The sequence below is a fragment of the Perca fluviatilis genome, chromosome 10 (genome assembly GCF_010015445.1).
Source record: "Perca fluviatilis chromosome 10, GENO_Pfluv_1.0, whole genome shotgun sequence".
NCBI lineage: Eukaryota > Metazoa > Chordata > Actinopteri > Perciformes > Percidae > Perca > Perca fluviatilis.
Genome location: NC_053121.1, coordinates 21,718,564 through 21,739,476, shown reverse-complemented (window position 1 = coordinate 21,739,476; position 20,913 = coordinate 21,718,564). Strand labels below are relative to the sequence as shown.

General features: G+C 40.8%; 1 protein-coding gene across 8 annotated transcripts in view; it reads right to left on the bottom strand.

The window, feature by feature from the left end:
- Positions 1 to 15,049, bottom strand: part of ahnak (AHNAK nucleoprotein) — a 35,794-nt gene extending 20,745 nt beyond the window's left edge. For 6 of the 8 annotated variants that reach the window (XM_039813122.1, XM_039813125.1, XM_039813126.1 and 3 more), the window contains exons 1-5: positions 14,795 to 15,047; positions 7,278 to 7,341; positions 2,122 to 2,180; positions 1,853 to 2,006; positions 1,493 to 1,719 (exon numbers count right to left, since the gene is read on the bottom strand). In XM_039813122.1, coding sequence (XP_039669056.1) covers positions 1,493 to 1,719; positions 1,853 to 2,006 — 381 coding nt within the window. In that variant the 5' untranslated portion in view covers positions 2,122 to 2,180; positions 7,278 to 7,341; positions 14,795 to 15,047. Of the gene's footprint in view, positions 1 to 1,492; positions 1,720 to 1,852; positions 2,007 to 2,121; positions 2,181 to 7,277; positions 7,342 to 14,794 lie in introns of all 8 variants that reach the window. The other 2 variants (XM_039813129.1, XM_039813128.1) reach the window with 2 other exon arrangements.
- Positions 15,050 to 20,913: the final 5,864 nt, after the last annotated feature.

Below are 20,913 nucleotides of genomic sequence, written 5' to 3'. Positions count from 1 at the left end.
GTGGATTACAGCACTATGGGGCTCCGCGGCCGGCTGCCGGCATAACTATAATATATTTACAGTTTGCATTTCGTCACGGCACTTATATCACAGCTACCCCAAGGTCTTACAAAGCTAACGTTGTGTCCGTTTTCAATGTAAGGCATTTTTATGAACGTCAGGCGTTTTGTTAGGAGGAGCAGCTAGCTAGCTATATGTTCCATTCAATACAATGGGAAAAGATCGCTGCTAGCTAGCTACACTTTCGGCATAACTATAGTAGGTATATTTACAGTTTGAATTTCGTCACGACACTTATATCACAGCTATCCCAAGGTCTTACAAAGCTAATAATGGTGTCAGATTTCAATTTAATGAATTTTTTGTGAACACTAGCTAGGGGTTTCGTTAGCTGCGACTGTCCTTTCAATCCTATGTGTACAGATTGCGGCTAGTTAGCTTCATTTTCGGCGTAATTAGAGTATATTTACAGTTTGAATTTCGTCACGCCACTTATATAACCTCTACCCCAAGGTCTTATAAAGCTAACAATGGTGTCCGATTTCAGTTTTATAAATTCTTGTGAATTTCAGAGGAATTCTAAGAGGAGGCTAGCTAGCTCTCATTGATAGAGCTAGCTCCATCCAGCTGCAGGCTCTATCAATGAGACTCGCAGACAAGAGGCATTTATTTCACCGATCGTTTGTTTAAATAACTCAACACATTATAATTACACACATTATAAGATTAACTGGAACCTGTGGTAAGAGATTGCTGGCTTAACAAGCTCGCTGACCGCGCTCTCACTCACACACACACCAGGCATTTAGCAGGAAGAGGGGAGCTGCAGGCCCTGGAGCTCTGTCCAGGCAGTGGCGTTTGGTAGTTAGTTCACCCAAAAAACAGTGACTTTGCGCGGGTATGGAGTGCCGTGGGCTGCCAGCCGTGACGGAGCTCAGTCGAGCTCACAGCAGGCCGGGGTCTGTGAAGGAAGGCAGGCCAGGCAGCCAGGCGGCCAGGCAGCAACACAGGCAGCACCGGCCGCTGAACTCCGACACACAGTCGGACAAAATTTGCAAATAGCCATCAATTTTCGTAAAACGTCCCATATTTGTGCTTTACATAGTTGATTTCTTGCATAAAAAAGTTTCAGAAGTGAATTTTGTAATGGAATAGCAGAGATCTGCGCGACCTAGATTCAGAAGACTGCCTGATCTCAGGTCAGTTGTGTAGCCTATGTAAATGTTGGGGCGTGACCGTTCTCTTAATACATCCATGGGCGTGACAAAGGTACAGGTCTTGGGATGCTTACGTAAGCTTATAGCTTTGTTGAGATTCGCCCGTTTTCAGCGGCAGTTTCAAAATATGAGATTTTCATAGTAAAGGGGTGTCAATGGGATTTTGAGCTTCTATGTACAGTGTATCCTATTTACCCACCGAACTGTCGTTATTCAACAATGACAAGGTAAAATCGGTTTTGCATTCTATCACCCCTTTAAAAAAAAGAACTTACAAGGACGATGTCTGGACTGGAACCTCCGAACCGGGTCTTCCCTTCCCATGTCAGGGTGCCGATTGGTGAACGACATGGTGTGCTAAAGGGCGAGCAGCAAGGGGATTTGTCTCCTTTGTTTTGTAGTTTCAGTCCAACCTTGTGGCGGTTCAATGTCTTCAGTAGCTCAGCTGTTTCTTCTGAGCTCATGTTATCAAAGTAGACAGTGGCACCCACAATCTGGTCACCTATGAGTTTTGAAGAGACAGCAGCAAAGTCTGTTAAATATACTAGAATAATAGTCAGTATGTGGGTGAGACCAATATTACTTAATACTTTATACTTCATTACTATTATTTGAGAAAAAAAATGATTTGCTACCTTCATATACTTTTCCAGACCGTGCTGCAGGTGACTCTCCTTTTACCTCCTTAACAAAGATCTCTCCTCCACTCTGTTCAATGGTCAAGCCAGTTTTGTCAGGACCCTCCCAATCTGGAAAGAGAACCTCTCTGGTTTCCTCCTCTTCAGCCATCTGTAAACATTACCATACAAATAATGTGTTTGAGAGAAAAATACAAGGAAGTCTGCAATTTCACCAAGGTATACAGGATGACATATATAGGTACAACTATAACTTTATAAAATACCTTATTTTTGCTTTACTCTATTTAAGCCCTGCTGTCTTGGAAACTCTATCTTGGTTTTCCTGCATTAAGAAAAGACAATAATAATCATTAAGACAAAATCATGACAAACAATGCATCACTTTATGTTCACAAAGTCTTTTATTCCAGACAAAATGCTCTTCTTTCACCCTTAGGATAACCCCTATATTTATCATTTACCAACCCCACTCTGTATGTCTGGTTTGTAGGACCCAATGGTGAACACTAGATGGTGATAAAACCCTTTCAGAAAACACAGCCTCGACCCCCTTCCTCCCTCCTGGGTGTTATGTGTTTTGGAAATTTGGTTGGAGTCAGACCACACCCTGCCCTGAGGAAAGCAGCCCAATCCTGCGCCTACACCACAGCTCCAATGTCAATAGAGAGAACAATGATTATTAAAGCTGCCTTGCTTTATGAAAACACACACAGGGGTGCAGAAGTGAACAGTAACGCATACACCAGCATGTTGGTTCATGCCGTCTGTTTAACACACAAGCAAATTCACTAACAGTAGTCAAATACTCAAATGAGTACACATTGGTATGTGCTCACAAACAATGCACATCAAACTTCTTATTCTGTCAATTAACGACAGCTACATCTATCAGTTTCAATCTAGGTTGATATTTGTTGTAATTGTATTCATGACTACTACTTCATCACATAATTCATCACCTTAAGGTCTACTCAGTAATATAAAAGCACATATGTTACTTACTGGGTGTGGTCAATCAACATTACTAGATATTGCTGGCCATAAAACAAGTAAACTAAGAAATGATGATGTAACAATTCACCATATTTATATCAGCTCATATCAAGCCAGTTTACAGGCCTGCTTACCTTTTCTATAACTGTCTATCTTTGTGTGTGCTGTAGTAAACACATTTGCAACCATCACGAAGATAATAAGGTTGTTAACATAATTCTCAGACCAGCCTCTTCAAACATGTTAACTAGTCCTACCCACTCTGCTCTATGAAACAGACAACACATTGTTTTATTATTACCAAACTCATCTCAAACCACACCTCCAATTACACTAGTTTAAGCTGTTTGAGCCATGCATCTCTACCTAGCCAGCAATGCTTTGCATGTTTTTACATTACATTCATTTGGCAAACACTGTTGTGCAAAATGACTTAAATTTTTCACACTGATCACAGATTGTGGTTGTATATAATTTCATTTAAAAAGGCAAGGTCATTCTGTGTGCTGTGTTTTGATCAAATGCTAGAGCATTTGACTTGATCATACCAACAGCAACCAGTCAATATTTAACAGTACTTAAAGACATTTTTGCTGAATGATTTTGCACCATTATACACTGACAAAGCTGTACAACCAGTCATTTCAATAAGGGAATAATTCTGTTACTGCCTGGTGCATCTTATCACATACTTGTTCAGAGGATGGCAAGATACAACTTCTGGATAGTGAACTATGCACTTCATATTTGGGGGTGTCAGTTATGTGTGTTCCTTTGTTTGTGTGATCTATTTCACTTGGCTTGTCTTGGCTCTATCTTTACCATGAGATAAGTAAACCTCCAAGACCATTATTTAAGGTGATCATTTAATTTACATACACTTAAATATATATATATATACCAAGATAAGAAATGTAAACTCATAAGAAACTGCCTCAAGGGATGGATCTCCATGTGATCAGAAACACAAATTTACCGAAGCTTGAAAAAAAACGTAATTTTATTAATATTACTGAAAAACAATTTCTTTTTCCATACTATTTTGCACAACTGTAAATAACATAATTATACCAGTAAGCCACACATCCCTTCCCTATTCACTGAAGCTGCCACACTGTTCTACAAGATAACAAGCTTCTGGGAACAAGAGGACCCTGAGGCAGAGATAAAGAAACAACTGTTTCAAAAGGGTCTGTAATAAGCATCACTTGGTCAACAGCCATCTGGCACTCCACACCACGCTGCAAGTATACAGTATTTTAAACAAATGACAAGGTTATAAGAAGGCAACACTGATGTTTTGGCTATTTCACTGTAACGTCAAACAATAAGCTGTAAATCTAGGTGGTGTGTGTGTGTGTGTGTGTGTGTGTGTGTGTGGGAGAAAGAGACCTGTTTATCATCTGATATAATTGTATTTTTTTTTTTAATGTTAGGGTGTGTGAGAAAGCATTAATAAACAGACAGTGTGGAATGCCAAGTGGATTGCAAACTGTTCTCCCTAGACCCTGTCCAAGGCCACACAATAAGCAATACGCCAATTAACACAAGTCAATAAATAGACTGGTCCGGCGTGATTGGGAATACTGGAAAATGCAACAAATGCCTTGAGGTAGTATTAAGCCCACTCTCTAAAATAGCCTTTTGAACACTCTCAGGGCTTAATAACAAGAGCCAGGGCCACAGACGGTGATAATACCAGAGTTTGGGATGGTGTTTATGTCAAATGTGACAGCAACCACTCACAGGCATCTACAACCTGATCTTATCCCTCTTTTCTCTCACTCTCATTGCCTCTGTCAGTGTGATTTAACTAAAGCTAGTCTATCAAGAGCTCAAGCCTTACAGTATCTGCAACATTATATGCATCACACAGCTGAAATGTGTGAGTATGAAGAGGACAAACAATGCAGTTTGCAGTGCCAAAGATCCAGCTATCTATGATTCTACTCATGTAGATCAAATTCCACTTAGGACAACTGACACTGCCAGTTATAGTATGTTAACCAAGAATAGCTGACAAACTTTTCACATGATCTTTGTTTCTGCACTTTTTTTCTCTTCCACATGCTTCTCAGGGCTTGTTGACATTACATAGATCTATTCAGCTTCTGTATGAGAGGGGGGAAGTGAATATGAAGCATTTTCACTGTCACACAAGAGACATTATTGTTGGCTGGATTAAGGTTTTGAAAAAAGAATCCATGTTTCATGGGAGAGAAAACATCTTTTTCATTCATTTCTCTCAGGGATAACCATAGGAAACATCTCTCTTACTTTCTCTCTTCCTCCATCTATCTATTTTCATACATAATTACCTTTCATATTTAAACTTCTTTTCCTTTACCACATTTTACCTCTGAGGCTCTCCATGATCGAGAGTGAACTATTTGAGCTGTCCTTGTGAGCTGTTCTCACAACTTTGACATATTTTTGGCAGCAAGCGGCAGGGAGGAGCTGAGGCTCACAGCAATATAGGAGGGAAGGAAGGAACTTAGAGAGAGGGAGGGAGATGGAGAGAAGAGGAAATAGTAAAAAAATGAAAGTGAGCAAGATAGTAAGTGAGAAAGGGAGAGGAATGGTTGTGAAACTGCTCTTTGGAATGTTAGCATATAAGTTAAGAGGGGAGAGAAAACAGCCAAGTAGGAATTAAATTATAGGGCTATAACTTAAAGAGACTCCTCAGCAGCTTACAACATCTGTGCAGAGGAGATCCTGAATATTTACAGACTTCACTCTCTGTCTTCACTCTTTATCAGTGTCAAGAAACCCCCTATTTAGACAAGCTTAGAATATGATCTAACATAGCATAACCTATTTTGGAAATAGAGAACAGAGGAGCATAAAAATTGACAAAGATCATATGATTAGATATAACTTGTGTTGTAAACAGAAGCTAAATAAGTAAGGCTCTGTTCTTGGGATCATAAGACTGGCAGGCAGTATGTGACAGACTCAAAGCAGGCAAACAGGCAACATGAGAATCAACCAGTCCTTTATTCTTTCCCTTTCATTTCTCTAACATGCCTGAGAATGACATTCTGGATGCCACATGTCCTTAAATTTGATTAATGATGTCATCAAAAGCATATTTCAAGATCAAACAATATTACATTTTTGCAACAAGAGTTAAAGGAAACCATGGAGTCATGGGGGCAAAGGGAAACAGAGGAGCTCATTTTACTATCATGTTTTATTATGGCCTGGTATGTGTGTTGAGCAAGGGGGGATGTGAGGACAGCCAGCCAGACAAAAGCTTCTGTTACCTAGAGTGCAACCACAGAGCTTTCCTAGATACGCCTCTCTTATAGCCTGTCATTGGCCTGCATACAGTTGAGGTTTGGTAAACCTTCTTCTGCTAGCTTTTCCTCCACTCCACTACACCACAAGGAATAAATTATCCACAACTGCCAACTACAAACAGTTAAAACAGTATAAGCTTGAAAGACTTTTGACAGGGTTTGTTTCATAAGAAGGGGAAAGGGGTTTGAGTGGATCAAGTGGTGTCTGGGGGAGGAAAGAGGGCTGCAAAGAGGAGGCACAGGGAGCAGAAGCAGCAAAGTGTCAGGTTTCCACAAGGTGGGCTTTTCACAGCTGAATGGCGGTTGTATGACCTTCCAGGTTCAAAGGAGGCTTTGCAACAAACATTCCAACAGAGGTTTGGCGTCTGGACGCATAATAGAACGCTGTTCTAATGGTGTAGACACATATAGCCGACAGGCAACCGTTGACAGAAAACCCCGTCGATATGATCAGTCGCGTCCCCGAGGTCCAAAAAACTGCCACAGAACAGACCAAAAAGACGAGAGGAGACAAGACGTAATACATCTCTATAACAGCAGGCGGCGCTAATCTGTAATGTTGCCCAAGAAATGAAAACCGGCAGTTGATTGGACGAACGCGTCACATGGGTTTGTTTTCTCCGGAAATTCAGAGCCAGACTGTCATGGCGGCTGTTCAGAATACGATCTCATATCACTGAAACGTGTTTCTGAAAACATTTTAAGCGAGAAATAGGCCGTGCAGTTGCTGAATCTGTCTTCATTTCAGCTCAACAAAGGTCAGTTTAAAAGATTTTCGTCAGATTTTGAGAGACTGTAGTCACCTCATTCCGCTCCTCATTTCCGGGTGAGTCTCGACTTCCCTGCCGCCGACCGAACATGTCAGGTCGGCCAAAATGAACGCCGACAGCCCCCCAGACGGACGACGGCACAGGACACACCGAACAGATTTGAGTCACTGACCTGCCAGACTGTCCCACGGCCAATAATCGGCCTGATGTGTCCCGGCCTTAAGGTGACACAGACTAGATAGCCTTGGAGTGGAGTGATGGGTGATAAGAAATGTAGTTTTGTTTTGTTTTCTTTACTTAACCAGTAACATATGTGTTGTGTGAATCTCTTACATTATGTCTAAGGACACTTACCTTGGATTGCTCAAGCAAGGCAAAGGCCTTCAGTCTGATGCTGTGGTTCTTGTATTCTTGGCTTCTGTTGACAGAAGAACAAAAACCGGATTGTGATTTAAATAATATGGTTTGAAATTACTTAAATAACAAGAACACTAAGTCATGGGTAATAGAAAAGAAGACTACCCCGAATTCATCATGCTGCTCTCTTACGCAACAACACCCCACATTTCAGACGCATATTTGACAGATAACAAAACTGTTGCATTTAGAGGTAAGTCCCAACATGACACATAAAGCCACATATACTGTGGTTACATTCAGGATTTACTCATGACATTTAAGTGTACTTCAATAGACCTTCCCATGACCAAGCAAAGACTTAAGAGGATTTAATAATTAACTAACCAATAGTAGCAGTATTGACCCTGACATTCCCTTTGAGTAAATACATTCAGCTACTTGTTTGGTGTGGCCCTCACTTCTGCAGATGAGATGATGGACACTAACACAATATCTATCCAAGATCCTTTTTTAAGTTTGATGGAATTTGAAATTGAGAGTTGAAAAGAAAAAAATCCAGTTCAAAAGGAATTTTAAAAGTTTCTTTTAAAAAATGTCTCTGCTCTAGTTTAATTGCTTGAGTGATGACTGTGAGACAAGACTGCAATGCCAAGGTGTGAAGTATAAAACCAATGTAGTATAACAGCAGAAATGGTGCAGCCATATCAAACCAATATATCGATAAAATTATGTTGCAACTGTATTGATAATTTTGATTTCAACTGTCATCATGCATACAAAGTCAATCGTACTTTTTCCCGCTGTGACTAGCCCAAAATCTTACCGGACTTTGGGAGGATTATTGCTTCAACCCACCGGCATATTGTGAAACAAAGCCTTCTCTTTGTCAGTCCCAGTACAAACAGAACTAGACTTGATGTGTACAGACAGGCATCTACCAGTGGGAACATGTCCCTCAGAAAAATTCTTTCTCTTCTGAGACAGGCTTTCCAACCCCATCATTAACTTCCCCCACCCCAGCCCCCCATGTTCAATAACTAAATTGCTCATTACTTTTTGAAAAGTATGCCAAATGACTGTGTTTGTGAGACTCTGATACTATTTCTAAACAGTCTGATTTTGAATACCTATGCTAAACGCTAAATGCAATATAGAGAAAGTGAGTAAACATGCTCCTTTAACCAAGCGACATTGGTGCAAAGCTTGTAAAAGTTTTGCCTTAGAATGTGTTGTTGTTGGTTACTTTTTTGAACGGGACCTATACTGAAATAGATGGGACATAGCTGAGACAAATGCCAGCCAGTACGGGGTTGTCATTATGTTTGTGTAGGGAAACAGCAGCTGTGTACACTCTCTAACCCATACTCTTGTTACAGAGACATATTAATCAGACTGCCATGTCGGGAGTCATTCAGGTACAGAGTTGACTGAATGACAAAGGTAGATTTTTGTCAAGTATCAGTCTAAAGGTAATGTGAGATTGAATTATCCTGGGTCAGGGTTACTTGTGCCCAAAACAAAATGAGATAAAGGGTATGTGAGATATCTGACTGTGAAAGAGATGCTTATGACTTATTGTTGTGAGATTTGTTGAGGAATGTGATTTGCGATAACGTCCAGATACATGACTCAAAAGATAAGAAATATGTTGCCCCACCCTCTGTTCTCAATACCTTGGTGGCCCACACACAAACACACACGTAGGCATGCACCGTAAGGTGAAGTGTGGTCACCAACAGTGGAGAAAGCAAATAAAAACACATGCCATGTGAAGAGTAGAATACCACGCCACAGTCCACGAGGCGGATCATGTTGCTTTCCCTATGTGCTCTGCTTGCAGAGGGAGCAGCTCCGTGCATAGCCCCACCCAGGCCCCCAGTCACATACATTCCTTGATAGAGCTGTCAGGCCAGCTGGAAGGGAGCCCAGCCTCTCCCCACAGTGACTAACTCCAAAGAAATGTCCTGTTTCTCTCTGACTCCAGCCTCATTCTATGCCGCCCACCCTGCACCGTGCCCCCCCCCCTTTCAGTCACTCCCCAACCTCAAGGTTCTGCTCAAATAAACAAGAACACCAGATTCAGTCAGATATGCACATTTAAAGGCACTCTGAAACACACTATGTCAAATAAACGCTGAGAAGCAACACTGTATCAGCTGAATACATCTGATTTTCATCACCCACGTTACCATCATCATCATTATCAATTTAGTTGGATCCACCTGTGCACCAAGTAGATGCAACAAACTCTTAGCACTCTACACCTCACTGTTGTGCATTTATACCCCATCTTAAGTCTTGTGTCTTCTATGCCTTGAGGTGACACTGTTTGACTGATCGTTTGTGCTTAAGTAGGTCACAGCACACTGGAAACTGATAAAGTAGCTGTAGTCAATCCATCAGTTTGATTGCCAAATTTGGTGAACAGAAAACAGGAGCAGTGTGACAATGATTAAAGCTCAATCGTTAGTGAATCAGGCACAGTGGTGCTGGTTAGTGATAAGATTTGATTATGAACAACTAAAAAGGCCTCAGTGCAGAGAGGGAAAAAGAGGAGGAGAGCAGTGATCAAATCAGTCGTGTTGTCAAAACAGAATAGACTCCCTGTTCCTCTCTCTCCATTGTAGTTTGACGTAGCAAGTCTAACTAATACAAAAAGAGACACAGCAGGCCCCAGTGTGGGTTCAATCTTTCTTTAAAAACGCAGATAGGACATGCATGTGTGACTCATATAAAAGGAATGTGCGTCAAAATAAATGGTTATTTTCTGCACGCCATAGTCCACATAGCCCTAAACCAAACCACAAGTCCTGCATAAGACCAAAGCCTGCCCACTGACGCCAACTTGGCCTGCTGCTGATTAAACTATTGTGACTTTGGCAGGAGTTGCCCACAAAATGGAAAAACTGAAGAAAACTCATCTTTTCTTGCTTTTACGAGATCACAAACAAGACCAGGGCTTTTGCTGAGAGTCAGCTATGTCTTAATTTTCATGTAAATTATATTCTACACTTCATGTTCACAAAAGGACAGTAAACTAAACTTTTTATACTAGATGAGGCGGTAAGTACCGAATAAATGATGGCACCTATTACTACTCATTGTTCTCTATTACAGACATCAAAGGAGGGAGGATCTCACACAAATTCCTCTCCAAATTCCAACTTCTTCCAAGTTTTTCAGGGGAGTTTTTTCTTATTTTCTTAGGCTGCATAACAAACTGTTGCTGTTATAGGTCTGTACATCTGACTAAGACATTGTATGTAATATTGGGCTATTCAAAAGAAAACAACTGTAACATGTTTTGCAAAAATGAAACAAAACAAGGTGACTATAGCTGAAGAAATGAGAAGTGATCCTGGGCTGGTGACTACATGCAGTTTCAGAGCCAGGAACATTCAGCAACTGACAAAGTAAAAAAATAGGATGATGACAACCAGAGCTGCAGAATAACTGAGCTGAAGATTCAACTTTTGAATTGGCATAACTACACCAGAGAGAGAGAAAGGTTTACACAGTTCTACCACATCAAGAAGATATCAAGTGAGGTTTATAGACATCCATAGCAACCTTATATAGGCCATAACTGCCCAACTTCAACTTGTCTTCCACAGCTGCTGTTTGAACAAGAACAAATGCAAGTCCATTCATGGAGCAGGAGACAAGAAGGTTAAAAGGAGGGCTAGATAGCAACCGTAGCAGCAGAATGTAGTCATAAGACATCCCTAGCTGTAAAGCTTGAAGCATAGGCATAGTGTTAGGATATGTATTCATACCAGCATTTACCATACCAGAGTAGTGCAGAGTTGTTTAGAGCAAGAGAGTGTTGGGTGGTGATGATTGCCATTCTTAAGTGTCTTGTGACAGATAAAGAAAACCTAAACAAAGCTGAATGTATTTCTAAATTTACGTTCCCAGCCCTTTTGATCTGACATTTTGGCAGCCTCATTCCAAATAGAGTTTTTGTAACAGGTGTCCATGTCATTCCTTGCACATAACAGTGTTAGTGGGGGTTGGGGTGGGGGTCAGACAATTAGTGGGGGCAGGTAGACTGTTCAGTAAGGCAACCATCATGTAAGATTGAGTGTTGTGGGATGGATTCGTATATCAGATGTCTGGCAGAGCAGTAGTGAATGTCATCGGCTTATCAGAAAAATGATTCACACCCTTTCTAAATCCCATGACTGCAGAGGCCCCACCAAGCTTGAAGCTACAGTAAACAAGTCTGAATTGCATGCATGTGCATGGGTGTGACTTACAGAGGTACCATGTGTTACCTGTGATGACTGTCTCATCATATTTCTTAAATCACTATTTCTCAACAAGGCAGGCAATGCTAATGATAGGTGTGCCACAGGGTATACTGACAACATGATGAAACATTCCAACCCAGCAGTGGATGGATGAGAAGGGAGTGGCTGTTGGGTGGATTGCCTAGAAAGAGTTTTTTTTTTTTTTTTTATCTCGCACTACAGTTAGCTGCTCATTTGCAGCTGTATGAAAACTAAACTTCCCTCAGTTGTGCATCTACAAATTTGCTATTGGTTTATTTAACCAATTCCTAGGGTGGGACTTCAGAGTGTCTGCTGGCAACTGTAGAATGTCTGAAAGCTGAGCTTTGCTTTAAAATGAATGCCAAGTGTGAACAAAATAAGCTATGGCTTGATTGCAACCACCCTCCCTTCTTTTAGCTTATTCATAACCACCTCCCCTTTTTGCCTCTCCTTGCTGTCCCCCCTTTCAACCATCCACCCAACAAACCCATGAGGAAATGGAAGAGGAAGTGTGCTCGAGACCAGTTTCTTTCCGTTTCACACTGGCACAGCTGAGTAACACCTCGTCTGTACTGCCAGTCAACGTGGCAAGAATACATAGTGCTTCTGTGAAAAATATCTCAACATGATCGAGGTAAGACTCCAAACAGTCATGACGCATGTTCTTTTTTTAAGGCAAGTAAAGATGCTGTTTATCACATGGGTGGCAAGTGCAACAAAATCAGCATGACTGGCACTGTGCACTGCCAATGACGGCTATAATGACTGAGCAATAAAGATTCTTCAAAATTTCAGTGAGGTTTTTCGGAATTCCAAATGTCTGCCAGGTGACAACATAATGTAGTCTCTGTACTGCTGCATTGGTAGACAGCGCAAGTATTTAGATAAACAGTCTACGTCCCAGGCCAAGATGAGGCCCTGTTAACCGACAAACGTTTTAGCTGCAGGCAGTCAGGAACCAGTTTTGAAAGTTTCAGCGCTTGAAATATTTGTTTCATATGTAATATGTTTGTGTAAGTCCATACCCTTGCTTGCAGCTACACTCTACACCTGGATATATAATACAGTACTTTGTGCCATATTATCACCAAGTAAAACAGAATTATTTAAACATATTATAGCTTAAATGACAACCTACTACCCAAAGACCTTTTAGCCCTGTGTCACCGTGTGGCTCTTCAAGCAGTCTGTGTCACAATCAATCACATTGACAAGGGCAGTTTGAGAAATGCCAGACATTTACAACTGTGAGGCACCCAACATGACTAAGTGCGCATTGTAGAAAAGACTGTGCAGAGCGGAGCAAACAGCAGCTCTCCCTTACACTGAAATGATTTTTGGGTGTGGCAAGAGGGAGCAGTGGATGACAGGCAACTCCACACCAAGCAATTTGACTTTCAACAAAGGATCACATCTGGTCTGCTTTTTCCTCAACCTTTACCTCAACTTAAACAAATCAATTATAACAAATGCAGGCAAGACTATATGTGATGATTCTAGTTTGAACCACAACTGGAAAGCTTATGCTTTGAATATGTACGCATGTAGAAAAATAAATATCTCTTAACTTTTTGGGCAGATAAAGTGCGTTTCTCTCTTTCTCCAAAAGTGCGAAGTCTAAGCTCCTTCCTCTATGCCTCAAACCTGGTTTCAATTAGCTTGTCTTTCCAAACCACTACATTCCATTACTCCCCTCCTCACCCCACTCCGCCCATCCCCCCTCACTCCCTGACTCTCTTCCCCCGTCTTACTCCCTCCTTATCCCTCCCCGCTTTCCCCCCTGCACACCCTGGCCAGGCGCCCAGGTTAAGAGACCCGAGGTAAAATGAAGACAGAGAAATCTCATAAGAATTCATAAGAAGTCATAAGAAACAAACATGCCTCAGTACAAAGCAGCAGTGATAGTTGCCAACTTTATACTACTAGTTTTACATAACACTAGCTGGAAATGAGGTATGCCTTGTTTAAAAACTGATTTATATCATATGAAGAACCTTCAGATCAGACGTGTTTGCCGCATTCCACAAAAGCACACTGCATTAAAAAAAATGCCAAATATGAGATTTTCATTTTTCCGTATGACTGATAATTGTACAGCACCTTACAACGCAGTGAGTAAGGAGAGAAAAAGTTATGATCAGTACTTTTAATTTTGCTGAAACCCCATGAAGGACCTTTGAATGTGTTAAGAGGGACACATTGCGACGGGCGTCTGCGGCATGTATGGTTTTTTTTCTTTTTTTTTTTGGGCTATAAAGGGTGTGCCTCTAAGAGGAGACAGCAAAGCAAGAAGGGAGGGAGGGGGAAAAAAGGTGGGGGTGGAGGAAGGTGAAAGAGAGGAATCCACACCCAAGCTTGTTGCTGCAGGCTTTCATAGAGAATTACCTTTAGGCTACTTTTTAAACTTCACAGTCTCAGCAAAGGGCATTGAACAGATAAGAGAAACACCTGAGCAGTAACATCAGCACAACAACCAGACACTTTCATCTTTACACTGCTTCTTCTATTCAACTTCCATTTAGTGTGTGGAATATTCCAGTGCTGTAAAAACATTGCTATCTAAAAGACTAGAGATTATGTGTATTCAAAGGCCATCCACATTGCACAATAGTCACAATAAAAGTAGAGATATTTTGGGTATCTCTTATTTTTTGACTAAAATCATATGGAGATACCCTATATTCTTTCTACAACAGTGGGTTCAGCACTCATATGCACCTTGGATAGCAAGCTTTGTGTGCAGTTAAAAGAAAAGTGAAGTGCGCAACTCCAGTCAAGTCCTCTGCATTCATGTGGTTGCTGTGGGTACACACCCACTTCTTGTGTCTTTCACTATTTTAAATCGGTATTCACACAGAATCGCTGTCACGTTGCACGTTTAACTAAAAACACAAGTAATAATACATGTTTTCTCTTCATACAAAACTTCCCTATAGCGAAACCTCCCTTTAGGAAAAACCATAGGATACCACAGAAGATAAACACATGTGATAAAGTAGGACAAAGTCACTGTAATCTTACCACTTAGGCCTAAACACACTTTCTACAAGTGTCTGTTGGAATATGTTGGATTTTGCAAGTAGTTGGTTGAACTTTAAACCAAGTTATTATCAAGTGATTTGCTGTTTTTACAGCACAATTCAATTTGGAGCAAAGCACAGCGGGGCAGAAAATTTACAAACATGGATTTAAAAAGCATTTACTTCAATCTGAGAAAAGAAAAAAGTGCTTCTTTACCTGTGCGCAGTCTGAGCGCCCAAGAAGCCTCAGATCAGCTTGAGCATCCTTGAAAACGTGTCCTGTCCCCTTCTCCCCAGCCCAAGAAAAGCACTTCTTCCAGTCACAACTTCGCAGTTTGTTAGGATTCTGTCACTCTTTTCCTATTACTCGACCAACCAAGTTTCCAGGGCGTTTTCTTCCCCCGTCTCTCCCTCCCTCCTCTGCGCTGAGTTGATTTAAACTTTTTTTCTGTGTGGCTGCTCCTCTTGGCTGAGCACAGTGGTTGGACAGGGAGCTGGGTAGGGCTCCTGGTTTGCAGAAGAAGGGCAATAGGCATGGGAGGGGACCGGTGAAAGGGAGTGGCTCTGAGCAGCCGTGGGACCACCCACTGCTTCACATAGAGGGCTCTGATGACTTGCAACAGGAAAAGTAACTTCTGCTTAAAAAAATGGAAAGACATGTTCATTTATTATAAAATATCTACATTAAATGGCCATAAGAACCTACATTTATCACCAAACTTTTAGCAGCAGTCAGTGCTTTGGAAACTGCTTTTATCAAAACTACTCTCAGTAAGTAAGCAACTAGCAGTGACTGAGAAGATATTGTTTGAGCCATATCATATATTATTCAAGCAAGACATAGCTTTAGATATTTTGTGCTTTATCTTTGTTGCCAGTAATAATGATTAAAACGTTTTGACTGTTTTAAGTTAGTTCAAGCCATGTGACGCACCTCACTATACCCAAGTGACACCCATGCACAAGAGGGAGCCTTTAACTGCCTTGCGTAAATTCTTACGCAATGATCAGCGCAGCAGTCAAACCCAAATGTATCTTTTTTTCTTAACTTTTATTTTGTATTTTTTATAATCTATTTAAACACAAATAAAACTGCTTTTAAAAAATTCATCCTTTTTTGTTTCACATATTAGAGTAAGAATGAAGTACAGAGTAACACCACATGGGTATCATATCACAGACAATGACATAAACGTGTTATTACAGCATTTAAACTACCGCACACAAACTGACACAAAGTTATCATTAACAAAAATGACTAAGGAGAGAGTCCTTTACTTATATACAAAAGGCAAAGTGTGTATTTACAACACAGGATTTTCTAGTTTTTTGTTTTAACAGTGCCCACCCTGAACCAAATCTTACTGGAATGTTTTATGGCCTTTATTTCTTTTTTGGATTTTAAAACATATTCAAGATTTTAAAAGCATAGTTTGTTATGTTGCCATTTCATAAGCAGAAAATAGCAATTGTAATGGTAATCTCAGTCATTGTCAGTATGAAGACCACACTCTCTCCCCTGCATAATTTTGTAGTAGCCAGTGCCACCTGAAAGTTTTTCTTTTTTTAGAGTGAAACATCACAGTCATAGCATAGGTACTCTTCCTCTTACAGCCTACTGTTATTTCAATTATCTTAAGAATACATTGAAGCCATAAGCCTACTGAATGTTTCAGTTTCCCTCTCTCACAATACTGTGGCTGCACACGCTTCAGTCTACACAGAGAATCAGAATCAGCTTTAAAATTCTTGTATGAGCACAATTTGACTCCAGCTTTTTGTTGCTCTCAAAGAAATACATAACAAGGACAACAAAGCTGAACAAGGTAAACATAAACATGTTGATACTATGTACAGATATAAGTGTGTGTGTGTATATATATATATATATATATATATATATATATCTTATACACATACATACGCATACACATGCATATTCACATGTAAACACATTGACAATTTAGCCATTACCTTTAGCTAGCTTTTTTATCAATTACTTTTAGCTAACTATTTCAACCATTTATCCATTACTTTTAGCTAGCTATTTTATCAATTACTTTTAGCTAACTATTTCAACCATTTATCCATTACTTTTAGGTAGCTATTTTATCAATTACTTTTAGCTAACTATTTCAACCATCTATCCATTACTTTTAGCTTTTCAACCATTCAGGCATTATTTAGCTATTTCAACTATTTCCATCAAACTTATATTTCAAACATTTATCCACTACTTTTAAGTAGCAAGTTCAACAGTTGATTCATTACTTTTAGCTAGCTATTTCAAACATGTATCCATTAGCCTACAGTTCCATGTAGCTATATTTCAACAACTTATCCTTTATGTCTAACGTCTAGCTATATTGCATCTATTAGGGTACTTGTACCTAACTAGTTGTACTGTTAATGCATTACTGTGAGCAATCTTTTTAAACATGTATTCATTACCTTAACTGACCTCTCTGCTCACTTCACTTGCTAGTTTTCACATACTCTCAATCACAATGTGTGGTGCTTAAGTGTTACAGCTGACTCAATTTGTGGATATATTTTTCAATCAAACTATACATTCCGTTTTTTAAATTAGTTTAATTACTCTATAATCTTTTCACATACCGCTCACAACTGCAACCAGCTTTGTAAATGGGATGTCATGCTTGTTGACGTCTCTCTCTCACACCCGTGAGGTGAAATATGAAACATGCAAGGCGTAGAGCAAACACAGAGGAAGTTACTGCGTGGCTTTGCAGGGATCGAACAGGGAGTGGCACACAGACACAGACGCTCGTGCACACACTTACTTTAATATTACCACATTACACCACCATGAGATAAGACAGCTCTTTAGTTTTCTCAAAAACAAGGTGCAGTTCTCCCACAAAAAGAAGAAGCCCCACTGTTTGTGTGTGCGTGCATGTGTGTATTTGTCTGTAATTGTGTGCATGCTGAGATAAATGTGAAGAAGTAATCCCAACTATGTGCAAGATAAGCAGATATCCTAAAGAACTCTGTATGTAAGCCAGATGAAAGCCAGATGAAAGTGGTCAGTTAGCAAGACTTCAAACGTGTGTTGAGGATATAAAATCCTGGATGACCCACAACTTCCTGATGTTAAACTCAGACAAAACGGAAGTTATTGTGATAGGACCAACGCACTGCCGAACTTCGTTTTCGAAAGATATAGCTACTCTGGATGGTATTGCCCTGGCCTCCAGCACTGCTGTCAGAAATTTGGGAGTTATTTTTGATCAGGATATATCCTTCAACGCCCATTTAAAACAAACCTCAAGAATAGCCTTTTTCCATCTTCGTAACATTGCCAAAATTAGGAATATCCTGTCTCAGAATGATGCTGAAAAACTAGTCCATGCATTCGTTACTTCTAGACTAGATTACTGCAATTCCTTATTATCAGGTTGCCCAAATAAGTCCCTTAAGACTCTCCAGCTGATCCAGAATGCTGCAGCACGTGTTCTGACGAGAACTAAGAGAAGAGATCATATTTCTCCTGTATTAGCTTCTCTGCATTGGCTTCCTGTGAAATCTAGGATTGAATTTAAAATCCTCCTCCTGACTTACAAAGCTCTAAATGGTCAAGCACCATCATACCTAGAAGAGCTCTTAGTACCTTATTGTCCCACTAGGGCACTGCGCTCCCGGAATGCGGGGCTACTCGTGGTTCCTAGAGTCTCTGGAAGTAGACTGGGGGCCAGGGCCTTCAGCTATCAGGCTCCGCTTCTGTGGAACCAGCTTCCAGTCTGGGTTCGAGGGGCAGACACCGTCGCCACATTCAAGAGTAAACTGAAAACCCTCCTCTTTGACAAAGCTTATAGTTAGGGAGTGAGGAGTTGCAGCGTCCACCTAACCCGGCCCACCTGCTTCTCCTCGTAGTTAGTTATGCTATTACAATTCTAGACTGCAGGGGAAGTTCCTTCCTTCCTATGACACACTGAGCTGCTCTCTCTTCTCTACTTGTTACTTCTGTATGCATCCTGTCCCAGAATTGCTTGTTACTAATCTAGCTCTGGGGAGTTGTTATGTTTCTTCTTCGCAGAGCTATGCTCTGTGATTCTCTGCAAATCCCGGCCGCATCCTGCTGCATCCTGCTGCATCCGCCGCATCCACCCATGCTCTGCAGCGCCACGCTACATCCCGCAACGCCCTGCTGTGATGTTCCTATGCACAGAGTAGTCTGGATCCGGTATAGGGGACAGCACTACTCAGTATGACACGATGTGCCCTGCTATGACATGAACTTCCACGATAACCTTGCGGTCACTGTGACCTTTAATGTGACTATTACGCCACTGTTCATCACACCTCCGGCCCGTCAGACGACACGCCACCAAGAGTCTGGGTCTGCCGAGGTTTCTTCCTAAAAGGGAGTTTTTCCTTGCCACTGTCACGATAGCCACTGCTAATGCTTGCTCTTGATGGAATTACTGTAATTGTTGGGGTTTTGGAAATTACAGAGTGTGGTCTAGACCTACTCTATCTGTAAAGTGTCTCGAGATAACTTTTGTTATGATTTGATACTATAAATAAAATTGAATTGAATTGAATTGAATTGAATTGTATGTGTGGTATTGCTTTACTCTTCGGATTGCAACAGTGTTTAAAAAAAAAAAATCTGAAAGGACAGTAAAATGCTCCCAACTTAAAGCACATTACTGTAGGGCTCAGAAAGTTCTAAACAAAATAATTTTGTTGTACACTTTTAATGATACAATGACATTAAAAGGCATTCTATTCTATTCTCATTTTACTGACTGCAAGGATCATTTATATTCTAAACATTATGTCTTTTTTAAAGAAAACCTCTAGCACTTTTCAACCGTGTTGCTTAAGCTAAGTGCCCACTATAAGACTTTTAAATGTCTCCAGCTCGCTGTACTGTTCACACTACACAACTTGCTGTCTTGTTTTAACACTACCTGACTGACCACCTGGTGAAAGATCTAATATGTGTGAGCACACATACTAGATCTTTCACCAGGAGGAATTCCCGAGTTTAGTCTAGTTTTGTTATATTTTGTTATGAAAGCACGCGCAAGAAGTGACATGACGTAATACCATACGCAAGACAGGATTTTTGGATGTCCGTTTTTGGAGAGCAGAAGACACAGGCTAAGGGGAAACCAGGGGAAGGGGTCACCTGTAATTTTATTGTATGTGTTGCTTGCTAGATATCTGGAATGTGTCTGCGAGGCACCAGCGAGCCTCTCGTCCCGCGTTTTTGAACAATTCACACAGCTCCAAAAACTGTCTAAAAATCAGGGCTGAAGTTCTGTAATGTCTACTTGTTATTAATGGGTCATAATCCTCTTTACACAAAGTGTTCTGCTACTGCATCTGTTTGCTCAGCTCTACGCATGATGGCTTTTTGCCACTGAGGTGTGGCTGTTGCTGCCTTTGAAGAATAGTTTCAGCTTAGAACAAATAGTGCTTCCAGACAGACATCTCCTAATGTGTGCACATGTAAACAGTGGGAGGCCTGTCCAACTGTTTGCTGCTCAACAACCTTTCTGCAGTCTTTTTGGTCTTTCAGGTCACATAACAACCCCACAGCTCATTCTTACACTAATGAGGTGACTCCAGATAAACGCCTTGATTACTTATCGCCTGTATTCACCTGTATTAAATCAAAATCAATCCACAGCAGGAGTTGACGTTCAAAGATAAGCAAATAACGATAAGTAGAAGAGTTGGAGAATGAGCTTTGAGACAACTAAAATGTGGATTGTGCAATAGGGATAAAACTAAAAACCTAAAGGGGCGATCTCCTAAATATTTTGCACATGCAGTACACACTTTTACAAACTCAATGAGCTTTGACTGTCACCGCTTTGTCGCAGCTCACTCTAGTTGAATACAAGGATATGTGGGAATGGGTGTGCTTCCTGGTGCTAGGTGTGTCAGCCAGTGTGTCAGCCAGTGTGAACCAGCGCAAATAGCTTGGCTCAGAGGCTCGATGACTCACGGCCCATGACTACAATGAAAACAGGGCAGCTCAGACTGTAGAGGAGAGGAAAACCAGAGGATTAGATGGGGATGGACGGTTGAATGTGTGTGTGTGGTGTGTGTGTGTGTGTGTGTGTGTGTGTGTGTGTGTGTGTGTGTGTGTGTGTGTGTGTGTGTGTGTGTGTGTGTGTGCCTGCATATGCTTGTTTGTAGAAGTGTGACTGTGTGTGTATGATTAATGTCTCCCGCAGGATAGGGGAAGTCACATAGCACTGGCCTGAGCAAAACTGTAACTTGTGATACAATTAACAAAAAATGACACCACACCTGGATATAATGATTATTTAAATTCTATCAAAGTTCCTCAACCAA